This window comes from Vespa velutina, chromosome 19 (genome assembly GCF_912470025.1).
Source record: "Vespa velutina chromosome 19, iVesVel2.1, whole genome shotgun sequence".
Lineage (NCBI taxonomy): Eukaryota > Metazoa > Arthropoda > Insecta > Hymenoptera > Vespidae > Vespa > Vespa velutina.
This window is the reverse complement of record NC_062206.1, coordinates 101,047-118,478: the sequence shown is the minus strand read 5'-3', so window position 1 is coordinate 118,478 and position 17,432 is coordinate 101,047. Positions and strand designations below refer to the sequence as shown.

At 36.7% G+C, this 17,432-nt stretch overlaps 4 protein-coding genes across 9 annotated transcripts; 1 reads left to right on the top strand and 3 right to left on the bottom strand.

Moving 5' to 3' along the window:
• Nucleotides 1-119: 119 nt before the first annotated feature.
• On the bottom strand, nucleotides 120-3,789 carry LOC124955895 (carboxypeptidase N subunit 2-like). 4 transcript variants are annotated; one of them, XM_047510999.1, is made up of 7 exons: nucleotides 3,397-3,789; nucleotides 3,103-3,253; nucleotides 2,944-3,015; nucleotides 2,739-2,882; nucleotides 2,209-2,596; nucleotides 1,377-1,636; nucleotides 120-1,082 (listed from the first exon to the last, which is right to left on the bottom strand). In XM_047510999.1, the coding sequence occupies exons 1-7, from the start codon at nucleotides 3,617-3,619 to the stop codon at nucleotides 689-691; spliced, it is 1,632 nt and encodes a 543-aa protein (XP_047366955.1). In that variant the 5' UTR covers nucleotides 3,620-3,789; the 3' UTR covers nucleotides 120-688. The 4 variants fall into 4 exon arrangements, with proteins under 4 accessions (XP_047366955.1, XP_047366957.1, XP_047366956.1 ...); XM_047511001.1 differs by having other exon boundaries at nucleotides 2,209-2,325; nucleotides 2,759-2,882; XM_047511000.1 differs by having other exon boundaries at nucleotides 2,739-2,822.
• A 140-nt stretch (nucleotides 3,790-3,929) lies between these two features.
• Nucleotides 3,930-5,576, bottom strand: LOC124955904. Its single transcript, XM_047511031.1, has 3 exons — nucleotides 5,418-5,576; nucleotides 4,369-4,680; nucleotides 3,930-4,211 (listed from the first exon to the last, which is right to left on the bottom strand). The coding sequence occupies exons 1-3, from the start codon at nucleotides 5,437-5,439 to the stop codon at nucleotides 4,153-4,155; spliced, it is 393 nt and encodes a 130-aa protein (XP_047366987.1). The 5' UTR covers nucleotides 5,440-5,576; the 3' UTR covers nucleotides 3,930-4,152.
• LOC124955897 lies at nucleotides 5,442-11,589 on the bottom strand. Of its 2 annotated transcripts, XM_047511007.1 has the most exons (5): nucleotides 8,997-11,589; nucleotides 8,745-8,813; nucleotides 7,088-7,953; nucleotides 6,677-6,937; nucleotides 5,442-6,289 (listed from the first exon to the last, which is right to left on the bottom strand). In XM_047511007.1, the coding sequence occupies exons 3-5, from the start codon at nucleotides 7,917-7,919 to the stop codon at nucleotides 6,036-6,038; spliced, it is 1,347 nt and encodes a 448-aa protein (XP_047366963.1). In that variant the 5' UTR covers nucleotides 7,920-7,953; nucleotides 8,745-8,813; nucleotides 8,997-11,589; the 3' UTR covers nucleotides 5,442-6,035. The 2 variants fall into 2 exon arrangements, with proteins under 2 accessions (XP_047366963.1, XP_047366965.1); XM_047511009.1 differs by lacking the exon at nucleotides 8,997-11,589 and having other exon boundaries at nucleotides 7,100-7,953; nucleotides 8,745-8,972.
• On the top strand, nucleotides 9,437-17,029 carry LOC124955888 (cilia- and flagella-associated protein 43-like). 2 transcript variants are annotated; one of them, XM_047510981.1, is made up of 16 exons: nucleotides 9,437-10,030; nucleotides 10,133-10,304; nucleotides 10,444-10,703; nucleotides 10,772-11,123; nucleotides 11,213-11,561; nucleotides 11,744-12,012; nucleotides 12,093-12,350; nucleotides 12,464-12,729; nucleotides 12,824-13,393; nucleotides 13,491-13,767; nucleotides 14,241-14,605; nucleotides 14,696-14,880; nucleotides 14,965-15,563; nucleotides 15,873-16,292; nucleotides 16,359-16,460; nucleotides 16,532-17,029. In XM_047510981.1, exons 1-16 carry the CDS (start codon nucleotides 10,005-10,007, stop codon nucleotides 16,862-16,864), a joined length of 4,803 nt encoding a protein of 1,600 aa, XP_047366937.1. In that variant the 5' UTR covers nucleotides 9,437-10,004; the 3' UTR covers nucleotides 16,865-17,029. The 2 variants fall into 2 exon arrangements, with proteins under 2 accessions (XP_047366937.1, XP_047366936.1); XM_047510980.1 differs by having other exon boundaries at nucleotides 9,438-10,030; nucleotides 10,772-11,114; nucleotides 14,696-15,563.
• Nucleotides 17,030-17,432: the final 403 nt, after the last annotated feature.

The following is a 17,432-nucleotide window of genomic DNA, read 5'->3' as shown; positions in this document are numbered from 1 at the left end:
TTTCATCATGTTCGAAATCAAACAAAATGATATTATTTTATGTCACAGATTCGCAAGATAGAGCATTATTCTAACAAATTTATTCGTTCGGGTAAAGAAATTTCAAGTCTGACAAAAGCTACATTATTAAATCTTTTTTATATACAGTCAAATTGATTCTATGAACTTGTTGATGTTACCTATTTTAAAACAATATCGTAATATTACATATCTGCGAAAAATACCATCTTATATAATTTCTAAGTAAAAATTCTTCTTTGGAATATCTCGAAAATGATATATGATAATAAAAGAAAAAGTGCCTGAGTAATTGAATAATTATCTAGTGAACTTTTCCTTTATTTGTCCTATCTGATTAATATATCTATATATATATATATCATAATATTTAAAGTTACCCGCCGAAAGGATGGTGCACCGTTCGTGCCATCTAATGTGACAAACCGTAACTATTGTCTCTTTGATAGATAACGTCGCTTTCTGTAATGTACAATTTTTAAGAATACGACCTTTGGAATTTTTTCCATTTAATAAATGCGAAATGATAAAAAAGAAAAGTAATGTTCTGATAGACGACTCTTGAAATTTACATATAATTCTTAATTTATTTAGAAACTATTATTGATATATTTCGGGGGAGGCGGGGAAAGAAAAGGTGTAACAATTTTGATTTGAACTATTGGAATAGTTATACTTCTGCAACTTTTCCAAGTGTGTTCGATAAAGAAATACCTAATAAATCTTTAGGCACTCTTGGAACAAGACCTTTCATGGAGGCCCATTGACCCTCGCAAAGTTCATGAAACGTTAATTGTAATAACAATTTTCCTCCCATAGCACCAGGACCTCTACATATAACTCCAGCTCCAAATTCCCAAGATTTCGAATTATCACCGATATTAATCTCGCCCATGGTGGAACTATTTGTGATCGTTAAGTATCTCCTTTGTAGCCAGGTTGCCAGATAAGCGGCCGAACAATCGCAATGCCAAGGATTTCGTTCCAATCGAAGCTGTCGTATCGTCAATAAACCATCTAAGATCTTTGCTGGTAAATAGGATAGATAATTGGCCTCGAGTAATCTGAAAATGTTGACTTATGTTGATATATGTCGATTGCGATTATAAATTAAGGGCCAATCGAGTATATCGTTTGTTAAGAGAAATAAAAGACAAATATATAAGAAAAAAAATAAAATGATTTTTAGATTGGAAACATTCGACTTTCGTTTAAATCGAAAGTTCAATGATTCTCTTTTCTAGCGTTTCTCATGGAGCAGCTTGTTCCGATTCAATCGGTCTTCAATTTATAATCAATCTGTATTTTCCCAATTTTCTTTTAAACATTACGATGAAAAGTGAAATAACGTTACTGACAGTTTTCGTAGGTTCGGAGTGTCCTTGAACAAATCTGGATGCAACAGTCTCAAACGATTGGAATGTAGATAAAGCGAAGTTAAATTGTTCAATCCACGAAACGTGCTTTTCGATAGGACCTCTATACTGTTGGCATATAGTATTAGCCTTTCCAAGGAGTTAGCACTATCGAATAATCCTGGTGTCAAAGTTTTTATATAATTTTGTCCCAATAGCAGTTCTTTCAGTGCCGCTAATCCATCGAATGCCAACGGACGAATCTATTTAACGTTAAGAATGTTCTTTAGTCATAGAGAAAGGTATTTTAAAAGTACGGATAGACTAGCAACTCGTGGCGTTTCTAAACAAGTCCGAGGACAATGACCTGACAATTTGAACTGACCTGTCGTAATAGCTTTCAGATACTGAAACAACGTGTAATGTAATCTCTTACTTTCTTTTTCTCTTTCGAACAACGATCGATCCTACTTCAAACGAGTTTCAAAGTATTATATTTCGCGAGAGTTCGTGCGCTAAGAATGACTAAGGAGAAAAGTTCCGGGAAAAGAAAGAAGTATTTAGATATTAAGAACCGAACTTAGGGATATATGTGTATATATATATATATATATATATATATGTGTGTGTGTGTGTGTGTCTGTTGAGCTGACATTTTGAACGGAACGAAGCATACGATGGCCGACAAGAAATTCAAATGATTAGCGTGAAAATTTGCGTGCAAGTATACACACACGCATAAACTGCTCTTGCAAGTAATGTCTAGTCAGTTGCTAAAGTATCCGCACCTTAAGTTAAGGTATAAGAAATGATAAAAAAACTTTGTAGTATTTACATGAGTCAATCTGTTGCTGGATAGCTCGAGCGTTAACAATCGTTCCAACGAGGAAAAGAGATTATCTGGTATTTCGGTTAATAGATTCCCCCTCAAATTCAATTCCTCCAAAGAGATCTGTTGATGAAATATGTCAGCTGGTAATTTAGACAATCGATTGTCGTCGAGTTTCAGGCACTTTGTATTAACTAGGTCACGAAAGATGCCACTTTGAAGGGTAGAAAGACGATTGTGCGAAAGAAGAAGCTCCTCCAAGGTTTTCAAACCGTGAAAAGTGCCACTCGGTAAATGGGATATGAGATTGTTGGAAAAGTCAAGCAATATTAGGACGTTATTAGCTATGAACAAACTCTCTGGTAATGTTTGCAGTCTGTTCGAGGATGCGTCGCTGGTAAAAGAAAAATATAAACGTAAATTAAATAAAATATAAAATATAAACGAATGGACGTAAATTTTTGTTCTCTCGTTATGATTCTGATAATTTTGGAAAATGGATTTGGAAATGTCGTCGGTAAACGTAACGAACTCACAGAATACGCAGATTCCGCACCTTAACAAATTGATTTTGGTGCAACTCTCTCAAAAAGTTCTTGCTAATCCTAAGATGTACGGCGCTGTGCAAGGAAAAAAATAGATTCAACGGCAGATGCTCGATGTAATTGCCGCTCAAGTCTCTGTAAAGCTTAAAACTCGTTTAATTCAGTTCTACGGTTTACACGAAGAAGACATACTCACAATTGGTTTAGTTGCGTCATATCCAGAAAGGTATCTCTGTGTAACGCCGTCATTTGATTACTTCCCAAGTCTCTAAAACGTTATAGGGACGTTACATTACAGTTGACATCTCGATTAAGAGATTATCCAATTAGGATATCCTTATTAGGACTTTCTTACAATTTTAATATATCATTAGGAACCATTTGGGATGGTGGAACATCGAGCAAACCATATCTCCAACAGGAAAGGGATTTTGTTTCGGGCACGCACTTACACGGTCCTTCGGCACAAATTTCCCAATCCTCGTGCGACGTGCCGATTTGCCAAACTATAATGTCCAAACACGAGGTATATTGCGTGTACATAAAAAAAAAAAGAGATGAGGAAAAATAAAAAAAATTCAATTCAATTCAGTTCTAAGGCTAAATAATACGTTCGAAAGATTTCCATTGTCAATTCCATATAACTCACCTGGTTGCTCGACAGCCCTGAGCCTTCTCTCGAGGCTGGACAATCGACTTTCAATGTCTTCGAGAAGAATATCCGTGCTCTTTGACGGCCGAGAAAGATCCGTACAAGCGGAATTCCAATTCTGCGGACAGACGCTTGTCTCGCAGTATAATAATAATGTAAACGGATGAAGGATCCTTAAAAATGTAACGAGCATTCTTACGAGAGACGATTCGCGCGGCATCGTCGCGAGGACAAATATAATCTACTTTTAAAGATCGTGCTTGTTCATCATCCATCATCGTGTCGGTCACATCCTCATTAGGGTGTTTATTAATAAGAGAGGTAAACACTCATTACGCCGAAGATTGACAGACAATAGGGTTGAATGAGCACGGGCATATGATCGTCCGTGCTCGTAAAAATAATCGTCATTCTAAAATGACTCGTTTGATGATACTCGCTTATAGCTACGCCAACAACTAACGCTAGCTACGTTCAAATGTATCTAATGAAATATTCATTTCTAAATGGTCACCATTGCGTCACCATTGTTTCGATATTATAATTATATATTATTCATTTCACAGAGAGATATACATATTATGTAATATAAATTGTTAAATAACAATAACGTCAACAATAAGGACGGGCATGGATGACGATAGAAAGCTTCTAAGGAAGCATAAGCTCGAAAGGGGAGTTAAAAACTAATAATAAATTTATATATAGCGCTGGCACATATCGAAATATAGGAAATTTTCAATCATCTTCATTTTATGACAGTCTCACTCCGCCAGACCCAGGACACTCGCCTTTGCTCTTCATGGCCAATCCTGTCGATCGATGATCAGAAATTATATTTTCTCGTAAGAAATGGAATCGATTAAAGAGAAACGGAGGAGGTAAAAGAAGAAGATGATGACGACGATGACGATGACGATGACGATGATGAAATAAAATGATTTTGGATTAAATTGGTGATATACTCACTCGATCCCATTTCACAGTTGTGAACTTCCATGGCACATTGGGTACCAAAAGTCCTTGGCTTAATATTGGCATCGGAAGGATCATGAGCGCAAATAGGATCATAAACGGTACCACATTCTCTCGCGCAATCTTTCTTGTTCTTTTTCGCTTCCTTGGCAGCCTTAATAGCATCCTTCACGTCCTTGGATGCTGCGGCAGATTCCTTTATGTCCTTTGGCTCCTTTATTTCTTTTTGACCGGCTATCTTCGTATCGGTCGGAAAGGCCATGCTCGTTCGTTCGCTGAACGCGAATATGATGGCGAATGCCAGCGCTAATTAAATAATAAAAGGATAATAAGGATCGCGGACATTTTCAAAATTACACGAATATTTTTCCAAAATATTTCGCGGCATTAGAGAGAGAGAGAGAGAGAGAGAGAGAGAGAGAGAGAGAAAGCATTGAAGATGATACGCCGTCGAAAGCAAAGAGCTCTCTGAAGAGAGAAGAGGCCTTAATTCGTACTTTTATTGGATGATTGGACTACTTCATTGGAATCAAGGATCATTTTGGATCGAGATCATCGCGGCTGCTTTTGTACGGCCTGATTAGTATAGTCGCTTCGCTCAAGGACTTTCACGGTACGTTCCAATTCCTCTTGCCTTCTATCTATGCCTTTGGGGCATAGCTCTCAACGCGACGAGAATGCCAAATGGCAAACGAGATAGAAATTAATCGTCTTACGAAAGGTAATGTTAAGATGAAAAGGATATTTATTGGCAAATTGGACAAATTTAACGAATTAAGGAAAAACTTTGGACCTTCGAAGAAAATAGAGAGAGAAAAAGGAAGGAAATTTGATCGAATTTGATCAAATAAAAGAATATTCATCGGATTATACTTTTCTATTGAGATCCATCGTTATCAATTTAATTTCCTCTCAGTAAAAACGTTTTCCTAAAAAGTCCTACTTATTCTTTATTAAACGTTATCAAATTTATTTATCAAATCTGTGTTATAAGCGTATAGATGCAAGCTTTGTCAAGTATCACCCTTGTTATCACGACTCACCCAATGCAAAAGCTAGTTGCATCGTGTTCTCTCAATGATATCGACTTCTTAGTAGAAGACCTTTTATTATCCGATTCGGTTGCGGCTCGCTTACAGATGGTTATCGAAATGAGACTGACACGGCGCTATACTCCGCTACGACGTTTATAACCCATTCCCTGGAGCTATCCCCACCTGAATAAAGCTTGAGGTGATCGCATCGGGCATGAGCTAACTGCGTAGAGAGCGTATTATGCACGTAAAATGATATGAGGAATCATTTCTCTGTGCTCGAATGATATGTCGTATTGTCCGATAAATCGCATTGGAAATAGAAGAAGAGGATAGGGAGGGAGAGAGAAAGATGTTGCCTTTATTTCCGAATAATCTTATAATTTGTTATTACGCCAAGCGAGATCCGAGCTTTATCGGTTTAATTATATAATTTATAGTCGGACACATAAGCGCGCACATGGACGATGAGTTTATTAAGATAACCTAATTAAACTATTATAAATAAATAAATAAATAAATACATACATAAGCAAATGGATAAATGGAGAAGTGAAAATAAATTAGGTACCACTGAGATTCGACGATCGGTGCCTCTTAACTAACGATCATCGTAATATAACAAAATCATCGTATAGACCGTCGTTTCCCTTCAACAATTTCCTTCTCTTCCAATAGATAACTTTTAAACAATTCCACGTAATCCCTCCAAGATTCCTTATAAAGGAACGTACTTCGAAGGCGACACATTATCGTACTGCAATCCTCGTCATTTATCGATCTCTCCTCGTACCTTCCATCTTCATTTTGCGCCGTATAATTATCAAAGGAATTGATTACCACTTCGGTTAAAAGGTTCAATCGTTCCCAGGCTGTGCCAGCTTAAAGTATAAGAAAAGAAAAAGAAAGGAGAAAGAAAAGATAAAGATAATAAATAATAAAATATGTTGGAACATGTTTTGATCAGGAGGATTCCGTGTAAGAGGAAAAGAAATGTATATATTTCGAGGAATGCATTTGCAATTAATCAAGGTTAACACGAGCTAGGAGTTAGGACGAAAATATAGATCCGTAAATCCGAGTAGGTATTAAACCGCAAGATCGAATATCCTGACCGATTGAATTTACGGATAAACGTTCCGTCGTTCATGGATTGCATAATCAGAGACAAGTATGACCGTCGTGCGTGAGTACGTAACACGCCTTGCTGGATAAAAGGAGAAACCATATACTCGGGAAGTTATATTGGAGAAGGAACGTGAACTTACAAGAAACGAGAACACGACCTTCTTCCTCGGCCTCGTCCTTATTGGCCTTCTTGATAATCTCTAATTTGGGTATGAAGAGCAACAAGCAAATAACGGCGATGAATTTGACGATCATCTTGAAGAGTACCAATTTAAGTAAGATCTTAGCGAGGGTGAAGGCATTTAATTTTAATGCGAACGGCCAGGAAAGATCTATCCTAGGGAACTCGATGAGAGACGAACTGGTGTGTTCGTAAGGTATACCACCTGAACTATCGTAACCTGCAAACAAGAGATTTGTTTATTCTTCTCATTCTTCTTCTCCCCCTTTTATAACTTATTTGTATCGTCATCGATATTGTGATAAGTGATAAGGGGAAAGTGACAAGAAGAGAAAGATAAAAAGTAGACTTTATCTCGGTAATACGGTACCTCTCGCCTCACCTTGCTGATGCGACATGTACGAATTCCCGAAAGGCAATTCGTCATATTGTTGTGGACGAACAGGTACTACCCCGTATGTCTGACTAGGCGGACCATAATTGCTTTGAGGTGGACCATAATTGTTTTGAGGCGGCCCGTAAGAATTTTCAGTATAAGCGGAGTAATCGTTAAAGTTTATCGAGGATTGATCAGGCAGCAAGTAACCGTCCGCAGGTCTATTAGAATAGAAGCTATTAGAGCTTGATGAACCATAAAAATTCTTCGTTCTCTTCGAAGAACTTTCCAAATCATTTGGTGTACCATAAATCGTGTTAGGTTCTTTCGGAGCACCGTATTCCGTTTCAGGCTTATAAACTGGCCCTTGAATGTATTCTCGTCTCTTGAGTTTCGGCTTAACATCCGCATGTACCACACCTTCCTTTGGATCTTTACTGGTATGCGAATGTTCTAATGCTTCGAGATAAGTGTCCTTCTTCGTGAAAATTTGGACGTTTCTCAGACCGTCATAATAATTATTACCGCCTGACTTAGGCATTAAAGGTATTCTCACTTTCTTCGAATCCTTCCTGACATTCGGAGAATATTGAATCGAATATCGTTCCGTTGTCAAGTCGATGTCCGCGATACGAATTGTTTCATTTTTAGAATCCTGATCTTCGGTGTTCCTAGCCTCTGGCATTAGGTTCAACGTAGCGGCGGATACATTTCTATGATTAGATGGCAATGCTTCGGTATGATCCAATCCAGAAACTGCCGAACCAATTAATAACATCCCAATTATATTCGATATTATCCATTTTCGTTCATTTAACGATGTCATCGTTTGATACCGCTCCGTACCGATTCCGTTAGACCTGCCGAAAGCGAATTGAGAAATTTCAATTTAAATTACCGCGATATTATAAGTATTAGGTATTATAAATTAATAGGAAACGGGGAAGTACATTAAAGTGTCACGCGAGGAGACGTCCTAACTGACGTTGATATTCTCCTCGTGAATACAAAGTATCCGTTGTTGACCGTCGTGCATAGAAAATAAGTAGCGGACGTTGATCTTCTTTTGGAAAATAATTGAATACAATGACATTCCAACGTATTATTAATTTGTCAAAGATAAAATGACGATTTTTTCATGCTTCCCCATAAAATCTCCTTAATTATTATTATTCGATCGAATTTGTTTATTACATTAATATTTTTAATTAAATTTATTCATTCATATTGATATCAAGGTGATATTTCTGTGAGCATAATATCTCTGTGAAAATTTACAACTAGTAGTAAAATTATAAGTGATAATGTTTTTTCGACGTAACAAATGAAAACTTCAAAAATCATATATGTTGAAAATCATATATCCTCGCAAGGAGGACGGACGACGGTAATTATATTTGCAACAACGAATTATCGTATGAAAAGGATATCTATCATGTATCCTCATATAAAAATACTATCTTCGACTAGGCGTAACATTTTAGATCAGATACGTTTAGGGATAAATAAATAATACTTATTTATGCAATATTATTCTCTACACTCTATAACATTTTTATATGTCCAAATTGTTGATTTTACAAGCGTGCGAATTTATCGGAGATAAATTATTAGACATATATGATAATAATAACAACAATAATAATCTCACCGTTGCACACCTGTCCTCTTCGTTCGCTCGAATATCCCGTGAAAATGAACTGAAGCGAGTCAAGTAACACTGAGTAAAAAAGCGGAACCGAGTTACATAAATAGTCACAAAGTACTTAGAAAATAGTAAGTAAAATAGTCACAAAATAGTAAGAGTCATTGTGCACAGCTCGATAAATGGTAGTGAATTAAAAATCATCACGTTCGGTTCGGCTATATAAGTCAGGGACATTAGGAAGGGGTAGAAACGTACCGTTTTATTAGGTTACCAGCCATCGAACTTAAAACTCCTCTTTCTGTGTCTTTCATACTGACGCTTTCATTTGACACTTCTTTCTGCTTTCGTACCAGAAACGTTGTCGTCCACGTGACCTTTCTTTTTCTTTCGTTCGTTTTGGAATTTCTTTTTTCTTTCTTTTTTCGTCAATCACGTGACCGAAAAGGAGCCAGTTGTTGTCAAAAGGTGCAGTAGAACGTTCGGTGTCAATGAGAAAATTCCATTCGAAATCGTACGAAGAAAATTGTCGAGTCGAAAGGTGTTGGCCCATTATTATGTACCGAACGATACTCTCGGTAACGGTCCTACCATCTTATGAACCTCCCCCACGATTCATCGATCCAACGACACACTTACCTCTATTACTCGCATATATTTCACAGCTTTATTGTTTACAACGATGAACGCTTGATTTGTCCGTTCGGCGTATGTATTTTTGTCTATCAACGATTGAAGGGGCACATTTATTTTTCCCACATTTTCTTCTTTTTAATAAGAACAAAATATTGATTTCACGTCAAACTGCTGCCAAAATTTCAGGCCGATTAACGATTATTAATTGGCACGATTCAAAAATGAAAACTTGTGACTTTCCATGCCGATTGAAAATACTTCACAATAATACTTTATCGTTATAATAAACAATACAGCATAATAATTTTTCCATCAAATCAACGAAAAGTTTCACGTATGCATTTCGCTCGTAAAACGAGAGAATAATATTGCATACGAACGAATACATTTTCGTGAGAACAAACAACGAAACCAATAGAGCAATTCGTGTTTTCAACGGGAAATCAAGGGGAAATGAAAATGTGGCTTGAAGATGCATAAAAGACATCCGCAATGTAAAAATCTTGATTTTGTCTCTTCCCGTTAATCGATGATCGCCCAGGGCGTTTCTAAGCAACCAAAGTACGACGAGTTGGAATATGAGGGGACGCTTTTGACGCATAAACTACCTTATTTTTCTACATTCAAAAAATGGATTATACAACGATACAAACGAAGTATATCAACGCGATATTAATTTTTCTTTTTCTCTTGTTTTTTTCTTTTCTTTTTTCTTTTTTTTTGTCACAACTTTAAATAATTCTCGTGTCCACGATTAGATGGATAAAATTCGGAAAGATTCGTGACTTCGTGTTCGTTGGAAAGGATATCCTCGCGACAGCTTCCGGTTTGCACGTTCGTTTCATCGACGTAAACACAAAGGAGAAAAGAATCGAATTGTTCGACGATGACAACAGAGGCAGTGGCGTATCGAATTTATCAGGACACACGGTAACAAATTTCCTATAGATTTAAATTCGCCCCTTTGTCACAGTCATCCCATTTTCTCATTCGTGTAAAACGGGTTGCATCCGACTCGATCGTACTCAAGCCGAGCGACAAATACTCAAAAAGAAGTATTCTTTTACAGACGATACCGATGTTCTCCGTGGCGGATAAAGAATCTAATCCCACTATTAGAATATTCACTTATCCGAGGATTCATAAAATATCCTCTTGTACGAGTATGGAAGAAACGAATGGTTATTTATCATGTACCTTTGCCGGTACGGATTATTTTATAGGATTGACAAGTTTTCCAAATTTTCAACTGGTCGTTTGGCTATGGCAAACTGGTGATAAGGTTTTCGTTAAAAGTACCAAACTAGAGGATTTCGTTCAAACGATCGCGTAATTATTAAACATTTGACGTACAAATAATTATTTCGCTTATCTCTATCATTGCCTTTTGTTTCCAGATGTTCGCCATTTTCTCCTCACGCAATAGCGCAATTTGCACGAACCACCGGTAAACTCAGCGTTTATCGAATCTGTGGGTCTTCGAAAATCGTCACCTTATATCCGATAGAAATGAACTCTCTCGAAAAGAAATTAACCTCCGTTTGTTGGACAAACGATGGTAATCTATTGCTCTGCGACGAATTTTCCAATGTTTCCTCGATAAGCGCAGACGGTGGTAATCGAAACGTTCTCATAGAAGAATATTCAAAATCTACAAGGCATCCCTACGATCGTTATCCCTTCGTTGTTGCTTTTAAAGACGGCCTCTTTCTCGTTAATACACGAACAAATGAAATCGCAGTAAGTCAGGTTAATGCCGATAACAAGTTTTTTTTTTTTCTTTTTCCATCTATTCGTTAGATTGGCACGTCGTCGTTATCGAACGTTTCTTTTTTTAGTTTTACAGAAAATCATTTATCAGAGACTCGAAAGAATTCTGGCAAAAGGTATGGTCTTCGAATAATAATGAACGCGAGCTAAAGCCAGTTCGAGCTAAAGCGCATAAACAAAGGGACAGTCTATTTCTTCACGATGAGACCGGACAAATCATGGAGATTACTATGTCACACGATTATGTGCCGCGCTTTGAAATTGTTTATACGGACGGTGTCGAATACAAAGAGCTTGTAAAGATAGCATCACGCTCCTCTCATTTGGCTGCTATCGATCGATTTGATTATTTGAATATTATCGATTCCTTCGCAGGACAGATTGAGAATAGGATCAGTTTGAAGGTGCACGGTCAAGGTCAGTCAAATTGTTTACGTTTGCATTTTGTTTTTACTTTTCTCTTTTTTCTTGAAATGCCGCATCGCATATATATGTATATATATATATATATATATATATATATATATATATATATATGTATGTATACTGTGTGCATTTGTTTTTCTTCTTTTCTATTATTTGTTTTCTTCTTCTAACAGTTGTTTGCGCCAAGGCACATCCGAACTTGCCGATAATTTTCACCAGCAGCATTACAGGAAATTGTTTGTTCATCGATGCTTCGACGAATAAACCGAAAATCTTAAGGTGCTATCATCTGCAGAACATTTCATTGGACAAAATGAAGTTCTCTAGCGAGGGAAAATTTATAGGAATTGCAAATTCCACGGTTGGACGTATATTTGTCATTGGGAAAAATATCAACGATGGCGATTCGAGTAGCGTTGGTTTATTCGCGCCAAATATCCAAGTAAATATTCGTCCCAATAGATACCCAATAGATATTCGTTCGTATTTCTGCAATAATAAGATATCAATTCGTTCGATCAGATAACTGATTTCCTCATGTACGATCGAAACGATGACGTTATCAAAATCTTGATTCTCCTTACGACAAGGACAAACGTTATGACAGGAAATAAATTGATATTGTACGCATGCAATGTCAAAGGATATATCGAAGAGAAAATAGAATGTGTAATAGATCTGTTAAATCACTTTAAATCCTTACAATATGGTCCAAGAAGAAACGTAGATATTATAGGTGTACCGTATTTATCGAGACAATTGCATCGAATGGAGATAAAGGTATCGGGGCGATATTTGTCGAGGAGAAGGAAAAAAGGAACAGAAAAATATTTGGAATATTTTTGAAAAACGTAAAAAAGACCGAATTGGAATATACAAATGTCACATTGCAGGACGATTTTAACGATCTCGTACTGACGGAGGCGTTGCCGACGATGCATCGATTAAAAAATATTCAAGTATACGTAGATCGTGATCGTATCATAACTTTTGGATACGACGGTTTGATCGTGATAAGAGATAATACGAATATTCGAAGGATCCTTGCCATTTTTATGGTCCATCATCGAAACGAAGGTGGTATTAGGTCAGCTACGACGATCAACGAGACGATCGTATCGCTCGGAAAAAATGGCGATCTAATGGCCAGCAAATTATGGTAGACACATTTTATTTTATTAACGTCATTTTCCTCTCGTAGTATTGATTATTTCCACTTTTCTTTTCTCTGCCTTTTTTTTTTCTTCTCTCAGTCGTCATCACGTCCAATCGATAGATGATATGTTCTCGATCGAAGCGAACTCGGCTTTCTTGAATGTTTCCGACGTTCCTTTCAAAGCCGACGATTTATTCTACAACGAAGGACCAAATACTTATTTGGAGAATATTCAAAAAGTTCGATGGGAAAAGGAAACGATAGAAGGGACGTCAGCTAGACGTGCGATCCTTTTAGAATTAAACGAACTGAAGAGCAAGATAAAACTTTTGCTTGATTCGAACGAGAAAGAAACGATACCGGGACGTCTACCGATATCCTCCTACGATTTGGACGTGGAATATAGAAAGTATAAAATTGAAAGGGCCAGATTGAAACGCGAAGAATTGAAAAGACTTTACGACGAGGAAATCGAGGCACGTTATAAAATTTGTCAATATTTAAGAAAAACATTTTGGGATTGTGAACGCGTTAAAGCTTGCCAACTTAGATCCATATTTGCCGATATTATTGTTAAAAATTATCCCTTTGGTATAGTCGACGTAGATGTAGATGATTTTCGTACGTCGGAAGGGTACTCGATGGAAATACTTGATACCATTTCCAGGCACGTATCTTTTCCTTTTTTATCTTCTTCTTTTTTTTTTTCTTTTTATTTTTGTTTCAAACGAACACACATCATTTTTACATTTTACCTCGTTTAGGCTGGAGGAATATTATCAATCGTCAGAAAATAATAATGAAAACGTAATAAATAAAGTAACTATCGAAAGAAATATGAGAAGCGAACTTAACACGATAGATCGATTTTATGAATCGGCTAACAGCGACGAAAGATTCCTCTTATCAGGGACGAGCACTCATAAATGGATTAAAAATGAGACAATTAAATTGACTCATCAATTAAAACGAACGCGAGACTCATCTCTGAATGGCCTCGATAAAATTAACGTTATTAGAAGTCGTGAGTATTTATTGATGGTAAGTGGCAATGTTCACGTGAAATGAATCGTTCTCGTTGAACTGCGCGACAAAGACTGCGTTTCGACGTCGAAAAAAGATTAAAGAATTGAAGATTCTTGGATATTATATTTAGGGGGACTGATTTCAAGAATACCATCGTTGTTATATTTCGTTCGTTATATTTATACACGTTGAAATGTTTCTTCATGCGGTCACACTTGGTTAGATTTGAAATATTGCAAAAAATATTGCAAACAATTTTGCGTGAATAGTCCCGTTAATTTTTAGCCACGTATCGATGTATAAAATTGACATCTATGGTATTCTTGTTAATTACAAACAAGATCCAAGTGACCGATTAATAAATCAAACATTTTTCTTTCTTTCTTTCTTTCTTTCTTTCTTTCTTTCTTTCTTTCTTTCTTCCTTCCTTCCCTTTTTCTTTTCCTTTTCATCGTCGATACGAACGTTGTTTGAAAATCTATCAATAGAATCATTTCAACGAGCGTTTCGACGAAATGAGATCGTTGAAAGGACGAGAAATGGAAACGGCGAGGGAACAAGAAGAGAGATTGAAACGTTGTGCTTTGGAGATAAATTCGACGTTTGAGAATAAGTGTAGGATCGAGCCCTCGATAATACCGATTTGGCATCATTCCGAAATACCCGATTATGTCGTTACCATTATTGAGAAGAACGAGGTATCGGATATTTATCCTCACGTAACTTCGCAAGACGAATCTATCCAAGAGGAGAAAGAAAATTTCAAGGAGTGTAATTTAAAACTCAACTCGAAGGATTACGATTTCTACGCGTTAGCTTTAGAAAAGATGATGGACGGTGTCTTAGAACTTAGGTAATTATTACGAGCGAATAATTTGTTTACAATTATAAAAGAGATTTATTTGCAAATAAATATTTCTTTTTCTTCCTAAAACTCTTACAGATGGGAGGATGAAATAAAGAAAGATATTCCTAAACCAGCTTGTCTATTGGAAAACAAAGGACCCTTCAAGCTTACCCCGGAGGAGATAAAATCTCAGGAATCGTATAAAATTAAAATGGAACGTTTGCAATCGGAACGGGAAAAGTACCGATCGATTTTGGAAACGGAAATGAAGGAGACAAAGGGTCGGTCGGTTGATCATTCATTCATTCTCGATAAATCTTTTCGTAATATCAATATTCGATCTTCTAATAGATCCATTCGTGCAGATGAGATAACCAAGAGATTTATGTCCTTTGACGAGAAATTGAAGAATTTCGAGGCACATAGGACAGCCATGGATTCTTCGATTCTTCAAGAGAAACTTTTGAGGCTTCGTGAGATAAGAAGGTATCGTCGTATATGCAACGAGGATGCTAAAATCGCACGTTTTAAAGCGAAAGAAGTAGCCGGTATCACGGATAAGGTTCAAAGACTCGTGGAGGATTGCTCGATCTTCGAAACGATCGTCGACGAGTTGAAAAATCGATACGAGAGTCTCGTTAAACGTGACAAAGCCCTCGAAGGGAAGTTCCCTAGCGAGTTCGGTGATTTGAAGCAAACGAAGATCGAACACTTGTTCAGGCATTATAAGAGAAGACCGAGGATCGGTAATCTTGCTTGTACATCTATCACGTATCTAACGGAACTCGGAAGGTGTGTGATAACCAATGAAAAATCCGATATATTGCCGATCGAGTGTACGAATTATCTTCGAAATCTTCAAGCTCTCGACTCGATTCCAAATAACGTTTCATCCTTGATAGATGATATCCATTGGAAGACTATGTGTAAATTAAGAAGATTGAAGATCGAGATGGAGATGAAGGTAAGATTAGTAGAAACTTAGAACGTCGATACGTTTGCAAATGACAATTTGTGTATTATAACGATTTTTCAAAACGTTGCATCATAAACGTTTATCCCATTTATCACTTTGCGTTTATTTTGGCATACGTCGTTAATCAAAACTCGAATCGAGTTTTCTCTCTGTTCTTCTCTCTCTCTCTCTCTCTCTCTCTCTCTCTCTCTTCCTTATAAAATAAAAAGAAAGACGGTGCAACGAGGTCTCTCGTATAAGTATTTGAAAGTACCGATACCATCGATCTCGATAAGAAGCAATTTCAAATTCGCAAAGGTCAGATGCTGTGTCGTTGAATTGGCCGAAGCGGAAGAAACCTTGGCCTTTTATTATAGAAGCAAACTAGCCGCGCAAAATAAGTTGTACCGATCAAAAGCGGAATTGGATAAAGAAGAAATAGAATTTCATCAATACGTGGAGGATAGGGAGATACAATTGGTAATGAAGATGGGACAAATCGAGGTATCTATCCTTGGCCAAGGTCTCGACGATTTCACAGACGTTGTTTTGATATCACGCCGAGAATTTCTTTCAACGAACGAAGAAATCAAGAAAGCTGATAAAGAAAAGTTAATGGCTATCATAAAGTCCGTTAATTTAAGAAAGAGAATATCTTACCAAAAGTGTCGACACGAATGTCTACGATATACATTGAAGTATCTTCTGATGGAATCGAAAAGTATTAGCGAGGTCAAGGTTGGTACCCAACGAACGTAGCAATTTATCTCTGCGTGTAATATTGTCGATTAATTTAATATTCAGATAACGAGAGAATTACAAAAATACTTGGATAAAGTATCGATTGCGACAAATCCAAGAATAGAGTATAAGGAAATTGAACGGAATGCGCGCGCCATGGCAGAAGTGAGTTTTCATGTTATTTAAGCTTTTCGTACGTTCGAGCGAACGATAACGAATATGAAAAAAAATTTCAGCGATACGAGAAATTATTGGATGGCGAGAGAGAACGTCTCGAGAAAATCACGAAGGATATAATATATTGGCGAGAGAGTAACGAAAGATTGACGAACGAGATCGATAGAATTAAATTGAAAAATCGAGAATCTTCATCGGAAAGGCAAAATTACTCGAGAATAAAGGATATTAACTTTCGTAGAAAGAAACTTGCCGTATTTATGAAAAGGACCGAGCTAACGAAGAATATCAAGGAAAATTACGATCAACTTTTAACATTGCACTCGCGATTAGAGTCGCTTAGACTTCGAATTTATCCGACTCTTCGATTCAATAAATCGCGCTTGGCATAACAATTTTAAACGCACTTTCTTATCGCCGTAAGAATACAAACAACAAAACAAGATGAGTTCTTTCCCGACACGATAATGTCGACCTGTAATATTATATAATAAAAATTCCCGTTTTTCGGGTCAATTAATGACCTTGTCGATTAATTTTAATCTATTAACCTTTTCTAATTCTTTTTCTTTTTTCTCTCTTTTTTTCCTTTCACTCTTTCCTCATAGAAGAATAATGTATAAATAACAAATAATGTTTCATCTCCTTTTAAAAAAAATTAACAGAGCATCTGTGTCTGGTTTGCGCCCATTTTCCTTTAACTCCGATTTATATTTATAAATATTTGAATGCGAGACGTTATTATGAAAAGAGACAAAATCTAAGAAGAAAAAAAGAAAAATGTGTTCGTCCTTGCATAATTTTTAACGCGCGCACATATAAATGAAAATCCTTTAAAGTTAAACAGCGGATGTAAAGAGAAAAAAAGAGGATTTTAACGAAGGAAAGGATATTATTTCGTTAGACTCGAGTTACTTGTCTTTGCCATAAGAAGAAAGTTGAACGGTAGAGGAAGAGGAT